The following is a 20,684-nucleotide window of genomic DNA, read 5'->3' as shown; positions in this document are numbered from 1 at the left end:
AGTTTTACTTCTTACTGTGCTTCTTCCCTGAATCATTATAAATAATTAAATGAATTTATTTACTCTAGTTCTCTCCTCTGCAAAACACAGACTGTCATCCTTACTTAATAAGTAAGGAATAACTAGTGAAAGGTATCCAATGAACATTACAAACTGAGGTTTTAAACCCAGTAAAAAGGAAACCGTACATCTCTCCTAAAGATTCAAGTTTCATTTAAAATAAATGCAACTCTGAGACTGAGATCTTAGTCACACAAAGAAAATTAAAATTACATTGCCAGAAGAACTTTATTTAGCTATACTGAGCACATAACTTTTTCTAATCACCAGTATGGTGAAGTAAATACAGTATAGAAAACTTTACTATAACTTTTTGGCTCCAGAAAGCTTAAAATATCAAGCTTAACATTTTAGTTAGTATGTTTGTACTGTGTTATATAAAACTGCATATTGTGGATATAGGTTAGACATAAAAGTATTATTTCCCAACAGTTTTTAGAGTTATGAAAGGATTCAAGCAAGAAGAGACATTGAATTGTTTTCTTCAGAGGTCCTGAAAATAAGATGAATTGTCATCCAAATAGTCTAATTCTATTTCTGCTTCTAATGCAATGATTTTCATGTTGGGAACTAGTGGAAGTCCATGATAATTGGCCAGAAAATCCATAAACTTTGTAACTTTGGGGGAAGGGATCCTAATTTACAATTTTTTTTTCTGATATATAATTTAAAAGTACTCCCACCCCTGTAAGAATAATTGAAAGCATAGCCAATTTCCCCCCAATTTTATTTTCTAAATAGCAAGCAGGAATGGTTGGAATAACAGACTCATGTGATCTTTTTCTCTACTAAAGCTACCTGAAAAGTAATGCACTAATTTTACAAGAAATTTTGGAAGAAAGGAAATAGGTTTCTTTCTGCCTTCTTTCACTAGTTTTCATTGAGATGGTATCTTAGTGACCACCTATCACATATATAAGAGCTTTTTGGACTGGTGGAGGGAAACTGGAAGCTGCATTAATAATATTTATTTATTCAGTTACAATAGCTAGGCACTCAATAAATGCCCATTTATCATGGAGCTTCCAATCTAATGGGGACAATACACATTAACCAAATAATCAAATAATTATGTGAAATTGCAATAGCAATAAATGAAAAGTACATAAAATGTACCTTGAGTAACTTATCCTAGTACTGAGGCATGGTAGGCAGCCTCTAAGATGGCGCCTACTGTTCCCTCTTCCTGGTATTCGTGTCTTTGTAAAATCCCCTTCTCTTGAGTGTGGGCTGGATTTACTAACTCACTTCTAACAAATAGAATACAGCAGAAGTGATAGAATGTCACTGCGAAGATTAAGTTATAAAAAGACTGTGGCTTCTGTCCTGGTGTTTTCTCTCTCACTCACTGCTGGCTCACTGTGAGAATATAAATATTTGTTAGGGGCTAATTTATTATGCAGCGATAGGTGATTAATACATGGCCCAATGAACAAGAAGCTGATAATAAGAAAGAGAATGAGAGGAGAATATTCCAAATAAAAGTAATTTTATGTGCAGAGAACATGTATCTGGAGGGAATATACTAGGATCTGAAGAAAGACCAGGGCTAAAAAAAAAGATAGTTTCAGCTTTTGCTATAAATCTAGTCTCCCATAATGATTTCAGGATTTTTTCCCTGAGACAAATGTATTTTCCTACGGAAACAGAAGAGAAAAAATAAATAAATGTTTGCCATTTTGGCAATATAAAATGAAACATGCCTTTTAAAATTAAAACTATCTCCTTCATCTGTCTCATAGCTTAATATTTCAATTAACATGATCCTTGCCTCCAAAAAGGAAAGAAACTGAAATGTAAAACACGAAATTTTTTATTTTAAATCATATTTGTTATTTCTGCACCAGAATTTTTCCAGGGGAAAAAAAACTATTTTGCAAACATCTAAAACTTTATGATAAAAATTATTTATATTAATGAACAGCAGCTACATACTTAAATATAGTTAAATCTCAAACATAATATTGACTAAATAAATGTAGTTATAATATACATAGTATGATTCCATTTATGCACAATACCAAAAAAAAAGGCAAAATAAATTTTATTGTTAGGGACTACATATGTACTTGGTAAAATGTAAAAAAAAACCAGGGAATGATTATACACCAAAGAGAATGATTATCCCAAAAGATAATGGCTACCTTTAGAGCAAAGTTTGGGAGCTATAATTGAGGAAGAATTGGCAACAGTCTATGTCTTAATTTACATAGATATTCACTGTATAATTGTTCTTTAAAATGCACATATATCATACTCTGCAATATATATTATATATGTCACTATACAAGAAAATTAAAATAAGTACAAAGAAACACAAGAATACTTACGTTTTTTAACATAATAATGTCAACAATTGATCCTGGTATCACAACATATATTTCGTGTTCTTACAGTGTGAAAGTGATTTATGTTTTAAAATACATTAATTTAGTAGCAGACAACACCTAATTAGGTGTTCAGTAAACAAAATATTGGGTAAAAACCCAAGGTTTTAACAGAGACAAAAATAGAAAAAAAACCACCAAAATTAGAGTAAGAAAATCAACTAACATTTTGGCTCCTCCATTTATTACCTCTGTAATTTTGCACAGATTACTCTCTGAACCTCAGCTGCTTTATCTACACATATGGGAATTTAGTATCTGATAACAGTGGTCATTTAAATTAGTAAGGGGAAGGATGATTATTTATATCACTGATAAATGATACTAGGAGAACTAATTAGCCATTTGGAAAAGAAACATGGATAGGATACAATGATAATAAAAACCATATTTCTGGGAATAATTTTTGTGTGTGTGACGATAGTCACAAAGTCTGCATCATTTTATTAGGACACAGTATTAATGAAAGCCATATTGTTGGGCTAATTTTTTTGAGGCAGTTACCATCACATAGTCCAAAACTAGTTAATGAAGACAGATTTGTTCCCTAGCTCATGGAAGATGTTGTACAAATGTGTATCAGTGATCACAAGGGTCAGTGTGTTCAGTGGACAGATCATGAATATATGCGCATATCAAATATACAAAGATACAGACATATCTCCTTTTACTGTGCTTCACTTTACTAAGATTTTTACAAATTGAAGTTTTGTGGCAACCCTGTGTTGTCAGATGATGGTTAACATTTTTTAGTAATAACGTTTTTAAATTAAGGTATGTACATTGTTTTTTAGACATAATGTTATTGCACACTTAATAGACTACAGTATAGTGTAGACATAACTTTTATATGCACTGAGAAACCAAAAAGTTTGTATGACTCACTTTATTGCAATATTCACTTTATTGTGGTGGTCTGGAACTGAACCCACAATATCTCCAAGGTATGCCTTATGTTCTAGGATATTAATTCCAGCATAGTTTTTAATTCCAAGAAAAAAAAAAAACTAGAAACAACCAAAAAGTCTATCTGTAGGGGCCAATTAAATAAGTTATAAAATAATATCTATGAAAGAGCTTTGGAAACTGCAAAATAATTATTGATACGATTTTTTTTAATGTTTGTAAAATTCAGACACAGTATTAAGTGTTTTATGTATATCATTTAGCTTAATCCTCACAGCAACCCCAGACACTATCTCAGGGTTTTGGGGTAAAATCTCCCAATTTAAAAATATTGGCAACAAATTCAAATTTTTAAAAATATTACATGAACCAGTCAAAAGTCTCTTCAAGCCAGATCCAGCCCACGGGCTGCCAAATTGCTGTCTCTGTTGTGGAAATTAGAGAAGAGGCCACAACCAGAGTCTTGAAAACATTTAAAATTAGGGATCTGTTGGAGGAAGTGAAGTTAGCAGAAATGATGAGGAAAAGTAGAAAGTAAATGCAGTGTCTTGAAGCCAGGGAAAGAGATTTCAAGACAGAAATACTCAAGGTCAAATCGTGTATGAAAAGTCTTAAAGTAAGGACTAAGAGGCTTTATGGTTTGCTAACAAGGTCATCAGAGACATTTAGGAGCTGTAAGAAAGTAGTGTTATAGTACAGAGGGAGGGGTAGAACAGTTTGCAAGGGGCCAAGCAGAAGCAATTGTCAACAAATGTAGACTTGCTCTTTCAAGAAGTTTGACCTTGAAGGTATGGGAGATATGGAGAATGGGACAGTGGCTTTATCCTTTCATGTCAAACCTGAAAGAGAGATATGGGGCAATATCTGGAACTATGAGGACTGAGAGGGTATTTAAGAAGAGAGGAGAACATAGCATATTTGTAGACAGAAAGAGGGAGCGCTAGAAGTTGCAAGAATGAAGGAGGCTAACTGGTAAAGCAGGATCCTAAAGGTAGTGGGAGGAGATGAGACAAACAAAGTAGAGGCTTGCTTTTGAAGACTGACACTTGGTTTCTGAGAGAGAAGCATAAAGGGCAAGAGTGGTTACAGATACAAGAGACATTTTGAGGAAGTTTAGGTTGACAGACGTTTTCTGAGTATACGTACTCAGCTTCAGGTAGCTGTGCAGAGCTCTGGGGATGGTAGAATGAATAAGGCAAGGCGTTGGCCCTCAGAAACCTTATCATTTGGGGAAGTTAAAGTCCACATTGGATGATGGGTAAATCTGAAGGTGAACAGAATCTGATCTATAGCAGCCTGTAGATCTGGGACAACAGGGATAGTTTGGGTAATGAAGAAAGACCTAAAACAGTGTTCTTAATCCTAGCTCCCATCAGAATAACCTGCAAAGATTTGTGAAAGTCCAGATGCCCTGAAAGGTCTGATTAAGTAGGCTTAAGATGCCACCACTGTATCTTTAATACTTTAGGCCCTGCGGGTGACTCTGTCCGGCAACTAGCTTAAAATTACTGGCTTAGAACAACCTCTGGGTAACATGTAGGAGAGAGCCAATAAAAGACAGATAGAATGATATTTTGGAGAATAAAAACAACTAGATTTAATAATTTTGAATCTACCACTATTTACTACTTGAACATTTTTTCAAAAATTGTCAATACCACAAAAATAAATCCTATAACCAGATACTCCCATATTACGTAGTAGATAAATTGTAGGGAAAGATGTCATAGTATTTCATGGTAAAGTAACAAAATGGCAAGGACAAAGAAAAGAAATCACTAAACAATTTAAAACTGCATATGCGAACACCCTGTTTGGGAAAATATCTTTACCGAATCACTGACTGTTCTCCAATGACAAAGTTTGGACACACTCAGGCTCCCCCTATATTGATAGAAAATTAACATAGAATTAGTGGTCTAAGCCCACAGTCTCAGTTTCCCCCCCACCCACTCCATCCTCTGTGTCAGCAATTTGTGACTCTTATACCCTTCCATTCAAACCACAATTTTGAAGGTTACCAGGCCCTTTACAGTCAAACTTTAGACCTTTCTTCAGTGCTTATGTTCCTGAGTTGCTTGGCATACTTTGATGCTATTATTTTCCTCTCCCTCTAAAACCCCTTCCTTCACCTCTACCAGTACCCTGTGCTTCTCTCTGTCTCATTTGCAAGCCTGCCTGTCTCCTCAGGCACCTTAATAAAGGTATTGCCCCAAGTCTCGCCTGCTCCTCTCTCCCTTTACACCTTCTCTCACCATCCTTTCCCACCTCCAGAATTTGAATTGGGCCTCGACACAGTTGCTTTCTCCTTGTTTTACCACTTCAGTCACAGTTTAGCTCCCTCTGCCCTCGTACAGGCTGTTTGACTCTCTGGAATGTTCATCCCCTCAACCCTCCTTGCCTAGCTATTTTCTGCTCATCTTCATCTTAAACCTCACTTCCACAGGGCAGTCTTCCCTGACCCTCAGACCAGATCAGACTTACCAATTACACATTTCCATGCCACCCTATACTTCTCTTTACACATTTCATATTGTTTAATTATTTGCGATGATTTAGTTAATATCTACCTTTCTTACCAGATTCTAAGGTCCATGAGAGCAGGATCAATGTCTGTCTTATTCAGGTATCTGCAGCATGAAGCATAGTGTCTGACACATGGCAGACACCCACTTACTTATTGACTGACAGAAAAACTAGCCCACATGCTAGCCTTGACTTATTTTTCCTAAACAAAAATCTCAACCCTTAAGCTGCTATTTCTCTTCACTTGAATGCTTGCTGTTACTTCAAGTACATCACATCTAAAAAACCATAGATTCTCCCACATATACTTGCCACATCCATTTTCCCCTCTATTTTTTGGTGCTATGGAGGATTTCCAAGCTCAGCTCATCCACTAAAAAGTTGGGTAATGTCTTTAGTAACTCCTTAAACATTTCTGAGCTTTATTTGCCCATGTATAAAATGAAAGAATTTAATTTGAAAGTTTCTAAAATCCTTCCTGTCTGAAAACTCAATACTTCTCAATAGTGTCATGCATCTCCTTTATTTCACAAATGAGGAAATTACTGTTTAAAGGGGGGACAAGTAATTTCTTAAAGATGACATAGCTAGCGGTTAGAATTATATCTCATGACGGATCTTTAAGTCCAATACAGAGATATATAAGAATCTAGAAAACGAGGGAAAGGAGAGTGAGATTTTCTTGAGAAAAATGAAAAGCACCAAAATAGTCAAGGCATGGATGAAATTTAGAAAACAAAAAGGCATTTAATAATATAATACATTCGATCTAAATGTCCAAGATAATACAACTAACCAAATCAATATCACTTGGTAAAAACACAATGATATTAAAAAGACATAGATTTGAAGAAAGTTCTACTTTGTTTATGGACAAGTAAGCTTCCACACATAACAACCACAAATTCTGGACCAAATAGAAAAACAACTATTTGAAGCCACTGGCAAGTAGAAAAAGCAAGAAGATTCTTGAGAGGTATCAATCCTTGAAAGAAAGTTTCCCATATTTACCACTTCTAGTCCCAGGAAAGGCTGCAGTTGGCATGACACTGGACAGCTAAAACTCTAATAGAAAACCCACAGTTCTCTGAAGAACAAGAATATAAATTTCAGGGCAACCTTGGTCTCTTGAAATTGAGAGAGGCAGAGAGCTAGAGTTCTAAATTCTGTGTATAAACTGTACCCACCTCTCTGGCTGACCCCAAGCCCCACATGGCAGGGCACACTTGAAGCCAACTAGCTAAAGGTAAAAGCACTGAGATTTAAAATACTGTCCAAGAGATCAGACTTCCCTGGTGGCCCAGTGGGTAGGGCTCTACGCTCCAATGCAGGGGGCCCGGGTTCAAACCCTGGTCAGGGAACTAGATCTGCATGCATGCCACAACTAAGATTTCACATGCCGCAGCTAAAAGTTCACATGCCGCAACTAAGAGGTCCGCGTGCCACAACAAACATCCTGCATGCCACAATTAAGACCTGGTGCAGCCTAAATAAATACATTTTTTTAAAAAAAAATAATGAAATAAAATACTGTCTGAGAGAGTTTTTAGTTTGAGTTCCACCAAGGTAAATGTTTTCTGGGGGAAAAAAATCAACAAAGTAATATAACAGAATATAGCCTCTAAGATGTAATATTCACAATCTAAACAAAATTACTCACCCTACAGAGAACCAGCGAAATGTGGCCCATTCTTAGAAGAAAAAAAATACATTAAAGAGAAATCAACCTCAAATTGACACAGATACTGCAATTATCAGAAAAGGACCATAAAGTAAATATTAAGCTATGCTCAGTGATATAAAAGAAAATAGATTCACAATGAATGAAAAAACAAAAAATCTCAACAGAATGAAAAGAGACAAGTTACAAAATAAATGGAAACTCTAAAATTGAAAAATACAATATCTGAAATAAAATATTCAGTGGATGGCCTTAAGAGAAGTGAGAGAGGAAGTTGTTAGCAAACTTAAAAATATATCAATAGAAGTTATCCAATCTGAAGAGCAGAGAGAAAAAAAAAAACTGAAAAAAAAAACCTATAATAGCTATAGGGACCTGCAATGAAGTAGCATAGAAAGTTGATAGATAAAATATTTGAAGAAAACAGTGATTAAAAATTTCCCTGAATTTACTGAAAAGCATAAATTTACAGATTCAAGAATCTCAGTAATCCTCAAGCAGGAAAATATGAAAATAACTATACATAGACACATTATATGTGGTGAAACTGACAATAAGGAGATCTTTAAAGCGGCCAGAAAAAAAATGACTCATTATAGTCAGAGGAACAATGTTTTGAGTCTGCCAACTTCTCATCAGAAATAGTGAAACAACATTTTTAAAGTGCTGAAAGAAAAAAAGGTCAACCAGAATTTTTGCTGAATACATCCAGCAAAAATATGCAAGAATAAATATGCAAGAATGAAGCATATTCAGATAAAATGAAACTAAGAGAACTCTTCACCAGCAGAACTACACTACTAGTGATGATAATAGAAATTATTTAGGTTGAAGGGAAATAACACCAGACAGAAATTCAGGAAGGAATGAAGAGCCCTGGAAATGGCAGCTATGATGGAGATAGTATGTGTACCCGAATCCTATTCGAGGAATGAGTTTCTGCTCCTGCTGCTATAGGAGCACTGTCAGCAGCCAGCCTTCAGTTCTCAGCATCTTCGGAGATCACCTCAGTTATCTCACGCACAGTCAGACTTTTCCCAGGGCAGCCCACATCCGTTGACTAATTTGGAGGTATAAAGCCCCAGCCATTTTGATTCAATGCAGAGTCTCTCTGGAGCCACTCTAACTCTAGAGACCCCCATGAGGGGTCAGATGAGGGTCATGGTTAAGATTGCTGATGGACTTCTCCCTCTGCTCCCTTGTCCTACTTTCCAGCTGTTTCTTCCAAGGGTCCTCGCTAATAAACATTCTCTGCTCAAAACTCAACTTTTAATGTTTATAACTATAAAAAAAAGTAATGGTTTGATTCTTAGGAGCAATTAGCATCACACAGTCCAAAGTCATTTCATAACCACAGATCTGCTCCCTAATCCCATTTAGGAATTATCAAATGTGTGTTGATGACAACAAGGGGGAAGAGGCAAAAGTATATATTAAAAGTTACTATATTTTAATCCCTATTCAGATACAACATAAAACCAAATGAAAACTGAATTATCTTATTAACTAGCACCATTAACTGAAATACTCATGACTTTATTGGGAGGGAATTTATCTACTGTGGAACTCTCATTTGTTCCCATTTCCTTATTTCTATCCTCAACCTATTAGCGTCCTTACATCCAACTTCTCGTCTTACTCTGAAATTTCAGAAGAGTGTCTGTCCTCTTATTTAAAGTGAAGCATTCCATTTATACGGCAGATTGTCTCCCTTCCCATCTCTTCTCAGATCTTACTCTCTGTTATAGAGAGGAAGAAATAATTATCACTCCTAGGACCCAAATCCAAAAATCTCTAGAGTTTATTCTATTATTTTTATCTCTTCATGTGTACTCTCTTTGTGGGATCCTCCATCCACAAATTCTGGATGTGCTATACTTCCAAGTACTCATAGGGATTTTCATCCTATGTGTTTGCCCTCTCTATACTGAATTTAACATCTTCCTCCGCAAAGAAACTTCCCTTCTCAGCTGCCAATGCCTCTCAGTAATGTCATGGGCCTTCCTAAAATGTAAACTCAAGGGTAGGAGCTCTTGCCTCTGCTTCACAATAAAGCTTTACCAAGTGCCACTCCCACTCAGTGAGATACCGATGCCACATTTTTCTCCAAAATATTGTTTTATTATATTATTTTCCTGACTAGTGTACAGTATCCAAGTTTCTTTGTTTAGAGATCAAGGACCCCTGAAATTCAGCCTTATTTCCTGCAGTCATATAACAAACAATCTCTGATCCATCAAGCTAAGAGTTCTTTTTCTCCCTGAACAACTTTGCCTTTGACCATGCTACACGTCTCCTCCTCCCACTTTCTATCTCTGCCTTTCCGCATCTATCCAAACCTATCATTCAAGACCCATCTCTTCCATAAAGGCTTCAGTAAGTCCAACCCACCATAATTTCTCCTATCTTTGGATTTTTACTAGATTCATACACAGTTTCAAGACTGAATGATTGAAAATGTTCTCCGTTTGTTTCGTCTTAGCTTGATCTCTCTAATTTAGATTGCTAACAATTTTTAGGCCCTATTCACACACACACACACACACACACACACACACACACACACACACACACACACTCTATATACAAGACTCTATATAAAGACTTTTGGTTCATTTATCAATTGTTTAAGCATGGATGTTTAGAGGAAACCACACCTAAAAATTACCATAATGTGTAAATTCACAGCTATCACAAATTAGAAAAGGAAGAGAAGACTGAAATTAATGAGGACAAACAGCTTCTTTTTCTCAATTGCTTTTAATCTCTTTTTCGGTTTTTTGCAAACCTGCGGAAGCTACCAAACAGCCCTGCCTTGATTTTTATCTCCTCTTCTTGTTACTGCCTGCCCCCTACTGGGAGATCATAACAAATGGTCAAAATTAGCCCAAAGAAGAAAAAAGGTGGAGGATTCCTTTTCAGTAACCTCATAATCTCAATATCTGTGAGATTATATATCGTTATAAAAGATAGAATCTTTTATAAAAGATTTTGATGGGGACGTCAAAATATAATTTGAACACAAGAAAAAAATCTAGAAGACAATAGAATAAAGTAAAAAAGAAGTGGTGTGGGGTAAAGGGAGTTTGAGGGAAGGGGACTAGACACAGGGTTGGAGAGCTTTACTCTGCAGTGGAGGATTAGCATTGTTTTTATTTTTCCCTCTCAGGTATTTTCGTAATAAATTTTGCCTATCACCTTTGTCTATCAACTACCACACTGCTTGAATTTATAAGCAAATAAGTAAAAATAAAGTAAGTGGATTTTTTAAAATAGTATGTTGTTTACAGTGAAGTCATTAGCTCTCTTTCTCCTTTGTGAGTTTGTCTTGTATAATAAAGTGAGTTATTTCTGTTTGGCAGCATTAATAACAAAATATTAGTGATAAAGTTATAAACTCATGCCCCAAGTGCTTTGCGTATCATTATTCTGAATTATTTCATGGTGAATTTATCATGCGAAATCACTGCACATAAAGTAATTTGCTTTTCCATATCTTTATCCTAAACATTCTGATAACATTATAATTATAGAAGCACAGACTTCAGAGATTTGATATTTGTAGTATTGCCTAGTTGTGGTTAGAAATAGTTTTTAAATCCAAACCTTTAAAGCATTAAATTCAAAATTATTGATTATGTTTTAATCTTGATCTTTTTTCTTTTACCCAAAAGTCATAGTGCAACTTGACATAAATAGCTCATTGCCTAGCTGACACACTCCCTGCCAAGTTGGGTCCTGCACAGGTTTCTTTAAGAACTTTCTACAACAAGACCTCAACTATTGAAAGATTCAGATCAATTGGTTTTTTTTTTAAGTGAGTAAATACTCCATTCAGTTTATAACTAAGTATTGGCTTAGTGGCAGTTGTTAGTGAAAAGCATAATGACTAAGTATTGAGGAAAATTGCCTATTCAAATGTTTAGTGATGCTTACAGATGTATATTATTACTGGGTATGACTGTCATATACTAGTAGTGTAACCTTGGACAAAATCATTTCGCCTCTCTATGCCTCAGTTTCTACCTTTGTAAGATGGAGAAATGTCTTCTATGCCTGCTTCCCTGGGTTGCTGTGCAGAGCAGAGGAGAAAAAGTATGTGAAAATGCTCCATAGAAAAGTACAGTAATACAGTATAGTTACTTCACGTGTGCTCACCAGTAAGATTAACATGCAGAAAAACAGATGTTTTGCTGGAAGATAGTATTTTAAAGTCATTTATATGAGAAAAAATACTTTTCTTCCTTCAATTACCAAACTATAAAATTTAAAACCAAATGTTTCCTTGCAGCTGCTTCCACCTACTACAAGTGAAACCTGAAAACTCCCTCCCACTCCTACCAACCCTCTATAGTGAAACCCGGACAGCCCCGCAATAGCCCCAAGTTCTCCACAACTCCTGCAGGAACCTAGATGTTGAAGAACGTGTCTTCTAACCCAGAAACTGTCTCTGACAGCCCACACATGTTAAAGATAAATACAGACCTACATCACAGACGCACCACCAAACTTCGGAACGTGTTATATTTTTAAAAGTGCCTGGTCATCGAAAGTGACAAGAAAGCAATAAATTTTACTAATTTATACTGTTAACAATATGAGCATAAACAGGTTGGGATTATTATTTAAGTTTTTTAAGAAGGGGAGACGAAAATAGCGCCACTTTTTTCAGGTGACTTGAATTGCTACTAGAAATTAATTTATTCTATCTCGCTCAAAAAAGGGGGAGGGGGAATAAGGAAATGGGCAGTGGGGCAAATTATAGAGATATGTAGAGTGTAGTAGGACACAAAATAAAATAAGTAAGACAAAGAGGAAAATAAGAATAATAAAGTGAAGTAAATTTAGATGGAAACCCCATCCCCCATATCTCAGATGGCATTTATCATGCTCTGCTTCACAAAAAAGGCAAAGAAAGCTCAGGAAAAGCTTAGCCCGGGTTTCTCACCAGTCATTCTCCTGTCACCCTCCCAAAGAGAATTCAAACCCACCTGCAACTAAGTAGAGAGTCAAAATCAGTAGTAGCTGAAGATCAGAAGTTATCCAAGTGCAGGGCATTTCTGTTTTCTTATTTTCTGCCCTTCACTCAGCACTGTTCCTCCACACAGGTGTAAAAGGAGCTATGGACATGGTGAGGCTCTCTCTCGTCCACTTCTCCGTGCTGGATCCTCTTAGCCCATTAGCAGCACGACGACACTTCTTTCCTCATAGCCCCTTCCGTCAATACTATGTGTTTCAGCCTGATTAGTAACTTGGAACAGAAGAAACTTCTCTGGAACTTGACACAGCAATAGATTTCCTGTATGAAGCACTGAAGCAAAGATGGAGGAAGTGGATTGATTGAGTTATCTTTCAGCTCATTGGTTCTCTTCTCACTTCTGCTGTACACAGATAAACTTTACAGTAAGGCATTGAACGTGCCCAAGATAAACTGATTTGTCTAAATTTGGTTTACAAAGCAAAACAGGATATTTCTCTATATTTGACCCATCCTGTAAATTTCCCAGTCATCATAACTTTTAGCAGTTATCTCCAGTTTGAAGAGGTGTACAGCCTCAGTAATCAAGTTTAGAATAAAAGATTTTTCCCTTGAAAATTCTTATGTGATTACTGTCTATAATGGGAGTCACATACAACTCTAGAAGCATCATGAGTGTATTACTACTGTAATAAATTACCACAAACTGAGTGGCTTAAGACAACACAAACTAATTATCTTACAATTCTAGAGGTCTGAAGTCCAAAATAGATCTTATAGAGCTAATATCAAGGTGTTGGCAGGGCTGTGTTCTTTCTGGACACATGGAGAGAATCTGTTTTTTGCCTTTTCCAGCTTCTAGGGGTCACTTGAATTCTGTGTCTCATGGCTGCATCATTCCCACCCCTGTTCCTTTGTTATATCTTCTCTGGTGGTAAGTCTCCTGCCTCCCTCTTATAGAGACCTTTGTGATTATATTGGACCACCCAGGTAATCCAGGATCATAGCCCCATTTCAAAATCCTTAACTTAATCACATCTGCAAAGTCTCTTTTCCTGTGTAAGGCTACACATATACAAGGGGTTAGGACACGGATATCTTTGGGGGGAGCATAATACTGTCTATCACAATTCAGTACTTATTCCCATTCGCTTTCATGTTTGAAGAGCTAGAATGATCATTTGAACCAAATTAACAAATAAATACTCATCTTTAGTTGCCACACGTCTGGAATTTAGAGTTACCAAAAAACAAAAAACACCTGCCTTAATGTGACTATTCATAGGTATTTAGATTATGTTTGGGAGGAATAAACTCCTGTATGTGCTAAGAGTTTCCTACCCCAAGGCAAAACTCCCCAGGAAGGGGAAGAAAACATTGCAAACAGGAAAAAAATTAAATAACATGCATTTTTTTCTTTAAGCTAGCAGTTCCATCTTGCCTCTTGCCAAAGAGTAAACTATATATATTTCCCCTCTTCCCCTTCTCAAGCTTTCCTTCCACTGAGTCAATTTAAGACAGTGAAATCAGGTGCTTGAGGGCATGGAATACTTAAGAAGACCATGGATTGAGTTTCTGCTGGACAATTACTAATCTGATGATACTAGGCAAGTTTCTTAATTGAGTCTATGACCTATTTTTTCCACTTAATATTATATTGATATGAGCATTTTCTCATGTCATCAAAAATTCTTGATGATCATTTATGTTAATGCCTGTTCAATGACACAGCCAAAACTAAAGCACAGAAGGGTTACATGATCTGCCTGAGGTCCCAGTGACTTGGTGACAAAGCTGGGAGTAAAACTCACATTTCAAGTTCACTAGCCCTCTGTTCTTTCCAGTTAACTCCTCTGGCTTGAAATTTCAGGCAACAGCTTTAAATAGACACACTCCTATGCCCTCATCTCAGGTCCAACCACAATGTACAATCAGCATGTTAAGAGTCAAGCGCGTGGTGTGAAAAACCATAGAATTCTCAAAGTAGATTTGGCAGGATGAGACCTTCTCTTCACACTCTTACATCCCCTCCATCCTAAAACCCCATCCCCCCAACCTCCCAACTCCCACCTTGACCTCTTATGCAGAGCAAGTATTTGGAAGAACAATAAAGAGACCAAGGTTTGTTAGCATAACAATCCACCAAACATAAGCCGTGAAAGTCAACAGAATGAGAGAAAAATGTGATTGTCTTGTATATGCAGGTCTCTGAAAAATCTCAAAGAGTCTCCTTAGGTGTGCCCCTTGGGTCCCAAAAAGCAGAGCAAAAGATGGAAACAAGATCAAGAGGAAGGTACCCCTCAAACCAGAAACTCAAACCTTTTACTCCACCAGTCTTCCAACTCCTCTTCAGTACTGCCAATTATGAATCAGTGCCCACAGAGACAAACAGAACAATGTTATGCAGGTTAATGTTGTAGTAGCCAAGACAAAAAGGCCTAGTAAGCTTTAGTAAGTTAGAGCTGCTTTAAGACATAATGCCCCCAATTTGCACTGTTGATTTACTAAAAAAAAAAAAAAAAAAAATTCATCTGCCTATAAATGCTTTTGAAGTAAACTTCTTCCAGTCAGGTGTATCTCTTTGTCTTGTGTCACAGTCGTGCTTAGCCACAACTGAAACCAGTCAAGAAGATGTTGTCATCTTGCCCTTGGGACCCCTTCCCATTATATAAAGGCTTTGCATGGACCTTGAATATTTACTGCACAGACTCTAACGGCCTTTTATTTCTGACCCCTTGTTCTCCATTGCCTGCTCTTTCACCTCTTGGATTTGAGTCTTGACTGCCTATAACTGAAGTACCTGCCTGCTCCTCCTTCCTTAGCTGAATCTTCTGGATGTGTATCCTTGCAGTAATGGGCCAATGCCTACTTGTCATTTTTGCTCTCTGTGAACATTCTGGCTTAGATATGTGGCCTGACTTACCCTTCCATTTGCATGTGCGTACACATGCGCACACACAAACTCACACGCTTAATCCCAAGTCCCTCAGTTTACCCTGTCCTACTGCCACCCAGTTGCTAATGTAACTATTTCATGGAGGTGAAAGAACAATGCCCAACAATGAGAAGAATTTCAAAGAATTCAAACTCTACAATGCTCCACTCTTTATTTTATTTCCTCCCTGCCCTCATGGTACAATGGTTAGAGATCTGAGGCTAATGAATTACCACAGAGCCACTATAATTCAATCTATGATTGCCTAAAATGGCTGGTCTCCTAGCCATTTCCTATTTCCCTATTCTCTAATTCACTTTTCTGCAATCCTCCCTGATCCAAGCTCTGAAGACCCATCTGAAGTCCTGGATCTTCTTCCATGCACAGTCATTAAATGTACTGATGAGTAACTTAAGAAAGCCTCACAAAATGTATATTTCTATTTTTTACATTCTATGTCATTGATATTTACCTTGAAATTTTTCACTTTCAATATACAGTTGATGCTATACCTCCATAATTCTCCTTTAAAAGTTAGAAGATAGATAAGAGCTAATCATTGTTTTCCAATATAAGTTCATAAATTGTACAAAAAGAAAATTTAGAAGTAAATATTTGAAAATAAAATGTATGCAATATCAAGTAAACAAGTAAAACCAGAACAGAGAAATTAGTAAACACATTTTATATATTTATATCTTGTTAAAATATCAATTCTAGACCTCACTGGTTCTGTCCATAGTAAATAGTTAAGATCCTGTTCTAAGCATTTTATGAATATGGCCTCATTTAACCCTCTCAACCCTATGAAGTAAAAACATTATCCCCATTTTACAGTTTACTAAAGTCAGTAAATTGTCCAGTCACACAGCTAATAAGTGATGGAGATAGGATTCAAGCCCAAGAAATCTCACTCCAAGTCTGTCTCTTAATTATGTGGCAAATTACTTTACTACCTATTTTTTAACTCTGTCTTGACTCTAATGCATCTCCCACACTTATCACCCTTCCTTAATCTGTTCTACTCACTCATTCTTTCTTCCATTTGGGCACTCTCACAACTTAATAGTTTGTTTTAAAGAGACAGAGAGAGAGATACGTGGACGTATGGATGGAGGGAGAGAGGGAGAGACAGAGACGGAGAGACAGAGACAGAGAGACAGAGACAGAGGGAGAAACTCTGTGCTCTGCCTTTAATCACTATTTGCAGTAAGATCACTCTCTGCTGCCCCCTGGGGATAATTTGGTGAAACCAAAGCTAATATTTTTACAAATCAGTTTATTAGCAAATTCAGTAACAGCTACACTGAGATTTTGATTACAAAGTATGTTAACATTCTAACATGTTACTCCACTTCCCAAAGAGAACTTGGATATGGGGGAGGGGGAGGAGTGCTGACCAGAGAAACATCCCTTTTCTGTGGCATTAGAAAGGGGAGGGACAGCTGGGGACCTCCCCAACCCATTTCCCCCTCCTTCCAAACTCCTGACCAGCCCCTCAATCAGTGTTTGAGCCTCCTAATTCCCCTTACACACCGCTTGGTGAATCTTGGTGATGATTTTGTCAACTTCGGGTAAAACTGGCAATTCTCAGAGAAGAAGAAAAAAAAAAAAACTTCAGAGGAAGTTATGTTATTTTCATCTATGAGTGACAACTGGGACGGGGAAGTCCAGAAGAATACAGAAATGAATTGAAAAGAATGAAAAGCCAAGTCATATACCTTGGCTAAAAACCAATATCCAGGCAAAGTATTCTGAAAAGAGACACATATTATCTAATCTCCAAAACGCCTTAATTACTAGAGTCAAGAAGGAACAGGAACTTTTAAAAATAAATTTTCCAGACTGAGCTCAATGGGATCACCTTAAAAGTTTTAGACAGTATTAAATTAATAAATTATTTCTGTGCAACTTTCTGGTAAAAGAATATGAAACATGAAAATTATATCATTCATAGAAGCTGGTATCTCTCTACAATTTCATTCAATTTTCAATGGAACTTTTTCAGGGAAATGACAAATGTTCTGTTGACCATGGTTTTATTATATCAGTGGCTTAAAATTTGTATTCCCAAACTACATATTTGACCATACTACATATTTGTCTATTTTTTATGACATCCCATAATGTTTTCAATGATTAACCAGAATGTAGTTTAAGTTGGTTAAACTCTCATTAAATTTGGAAGTTTAAGAATGTTAACAATTTTTTTCCTAGTTTTCAGAGTAGCTGTTAAGACCATGGTCCCTAAAGTTGAACTTCCTGGGTTCAAACTTCAGTTTTGCTGCTTAGTTTTTGATTACTGCATTTTTTTTTTTTCTGTTCTAGAATGTCTATTTGATTCTTTTTTTCAAATCTGCTGTCATTTTTTAATTTCTCATTTTCCGCCAAAATTTTGACTTTGTCTTTTGTCTCCTTGAACACAAAAAGAATATTTTAAAGTATCTGAGAATTCCAGTGTTAGAGTGGCTGTGAGTAAATCTCTATTATCTATTGTTTCTATTGTTTCTTTCTGTGATGTCAGGTTTCCTCATGTGCCAAGCATTGTGTGTTGTTTTCCAAAGTGTAGAAAAAATTTGAGGCCCTGTATGATTTTATCTGTCTCCAGAGAAGATTTTCATTTACTTCTACCCAGAATCTGAACATTAGCAATCTGGCATCATCTTAATCCAACGTTAAGGACAGATTCTCTAGGCCACCAGGGGCCTGAAAGCTGGGTTGTAGTCTACGTGAGGAATGGTTTTACTTTCTCCTTGCCTCCCCACCTCTCCTGCCCCAAGAAACTGTAAAGCACTACTTAACTTTTCAGCCAGCTCATCTAGATCAACAAATATCCCAAGGTAAAAGTAGTTACAGGTGCTAGCCTCACCAATCTGTATTTCTTTCTTTTTCTGGATATTGACCAGGTAATTCTTCATCACCTTGTGAGTTCTCTGATACCTTCCAACAGATTGATTATTATTATTATTACTATTTCTAGCTTTTCTACTTGTCTTCAGTGGGAAGGTTGGTCTAAATTTCTATCTGGCATTACCTGATACAGAAGTCCCATCCTTTGATTCTTTACTCTTCCTTATCTCCCACAATCCATCAGCAAGTCTTTTCGTTTCCTCCTTTAAAATATTTCCAAGTGGTGGGGGAGGGGGTGTGTGATGAATTGGGAGATTGGGATTGACATATATACACTAATATGTATAAAATAGATAACTAATAAGAACCTGCTGTATAACAAGATTAATTAATTAAATTAACTTTAAAAATATTTCCTAACTTGGCCATTCTACCAATCTCCACTGTATTGGATCAGAAAAAAAAAAAAAGAGAGACTAAAGTTCTTAATTCAAAAGCACTTTTTTTAAAATTTAACTTGTGGGCAGTAGCAAAAAGATAAACAGATACCAGAAGCTGAAGAACCCTTGCATTTGGTAGCTGCTCCGTTTTATCACACCTTTCTGCAATCTGCTCTACTAAAATCTTTGTTTATTTTGGTCACTTGTAGACTTGACTATGTTAATGAAACATAAAAGCTCAGATATTCCATACATCAAATTTAAGAATTTTAAAAGTCAGAAGTCCTACATTATTTTTCCTTGAAATCATTTATGCTGTATTAACATCTGTCTAAATTATGTTTCTGTGACTATTTTCCTACTAGTGACGTTTCGTTCTTGTATGCTTTAATTCATCTTATTTAATATACTGCCAATAATTTCGGAGTGGTTTACTATGACTTGAAAGTGTGTCTAGGGGAATTTTCTAATGAATATTTTTATGATCCTCTCACATTTGTCGGTGGGGGGGAAGGTTATGAGACTGTTTAGATGTTGAACGCTCTGTATCAAAAAAAGGAAGTAGATAAGATCTATCTGGTTTAGTGTTTCTACATTTTCCTTAGGTGAACATGATAAAGCAATCATACCGATAAGAAGTGGTGCCCTGGTTCTAACAAATTTGTCCTAGGCCAATTATGACTGAGCTCCTGCTGGAGATGCACCAACCTTGGGGAGAATGAATCAGAGATGAGCTTCATCACCTAATGATGAAGCTAATAGGTGATATATGAAGCATTAGGTGATATATCATCACCTAATGATATATAAACCCTAATTTTTCAAAATGAAAACCCCAGAACCAACGGCAGTGGGAACACAGCAGCCACGCTTCCATCTTCCAAAGCAAATCATCACCACAGTATCTATCATGAGGCATCTCCATCCAGAGGGAGGAAACCCGGACCATTAGAATGTCTTGGGAGAAACTTTTGGGAGAAGAGATGTGGGCAGTGATGTGAAGGGTAGGCTGCTTTTATCTTTGTCCATTGTGCATGTATTAAATAATCTCTCTTCTAAGGTAATGCATTTTATGACTGCTTAAATCTGGTTTGCTGACGTGAGAGGATCAAGAAAAAAGAGAAATAAACTATTACTACCGCTAAAAGAGTTAAGCTTTCCCAGGAATATGTCATCAGATATTTAACTTAAATTTTAACTTGGGCCCATTTGGAAGCAAATAACAACTCCTTGAGCCCTGGGGTATCAGTATTATTCAGAATCAGACTCAGATTGGAACTAGTTTTGGAGAAGTGACATGCTGAAAGGAATCTTTTTAAAAATCTTACTTATAGTCTCTTATTCCACTGTTATTCTTCTTCCAAAAGATTGTCCCTTTATTCAAGTATAAATATTAGGTAACTCAGGGCTTCCCTGGTGGCGCAGTGATTGAGAGTCCGCCTGCCGATGCAGGAGACACGGGTTCGTGCCCCGGTCCGGGAAGATCCCACATGCCGCGGAGCGGCTGGGCCCGTGAGCCATGGCCACTGAGCCTGCGCATCCGGAGCCTGTGCTCCGCAGCGGGAGAGGCCACAACAGTGAGATGCCTGCGTACCGCAGAAAATATATATATATATTAGGTAACTCAGTTATGCTCTATATACACCAATTTGTATCTCTATTAAATGGGATTAAACACAATGACTTTAAGAGGCCATTTGAAATAATTCTCCTGCAAGGCAAAGAGATGCATGATATAAAATATACTTTCTATAAAAAGAAACAAAAAATGGAGAGGGATCAAAATATATTTTTAATGTTATTATTATAAAAGTAGTATCTTCTTTGCGAAAGCAATTGAAACAGTAGCACAAAGTTATATAAAGTAAAAAATGAAACTGTTCCTCCAAATGCTCCAATTTCTACCTGCCTTCTCATTTCC

At 36.6% G+C, this 20,684-nt stretch overlaps 1 protein-coding gene across 1 annotated transcript in view; it reads right to left on the bottom strand.

Annotated features, from left to right (window-relative positions):
- Window positions 1-12,847, bottom strand: part of CD200R1 (CD200 receptor 1) — a 32,738-nt gene extending 19,891 nt beyond the window's left edge. The window contains exon 1 of the mRNA XM_004272058.3: window positions 12,552-12,847. Within this exon, the coding sequence (XP_004272106.1) occupies window positions 12,552-12,618 (67 nt within the window). The 5' untranslated portion in view covers window positions 12,619-12,847. The remainder of the gene's footprint in view (window positions 1-12,551) is intronic.
- Window positions 12,848-20,684: the final 7,837 nt, after the last annotated feature.

Source organism: Orcinus orca, chromosome 5 (genome assembly GCF_937001465.1).
Source record: "Orcinus orca chromosome 5, mOrcOrc1.1, whole genome shotgun sequence".
NCBI classification, from domain to species: domain Eukaryota; kingdom Metazoa; phylum Chordata; class Mammalia; order Artiodactyla; family Delphinidae; genus Orcinus; species Orcinus orca.
The sequence above is the reverse complement of the archived record's forward strand: the minus strand, read 5'-3'. Positions and strand labels throughout refer to the sequence as shown.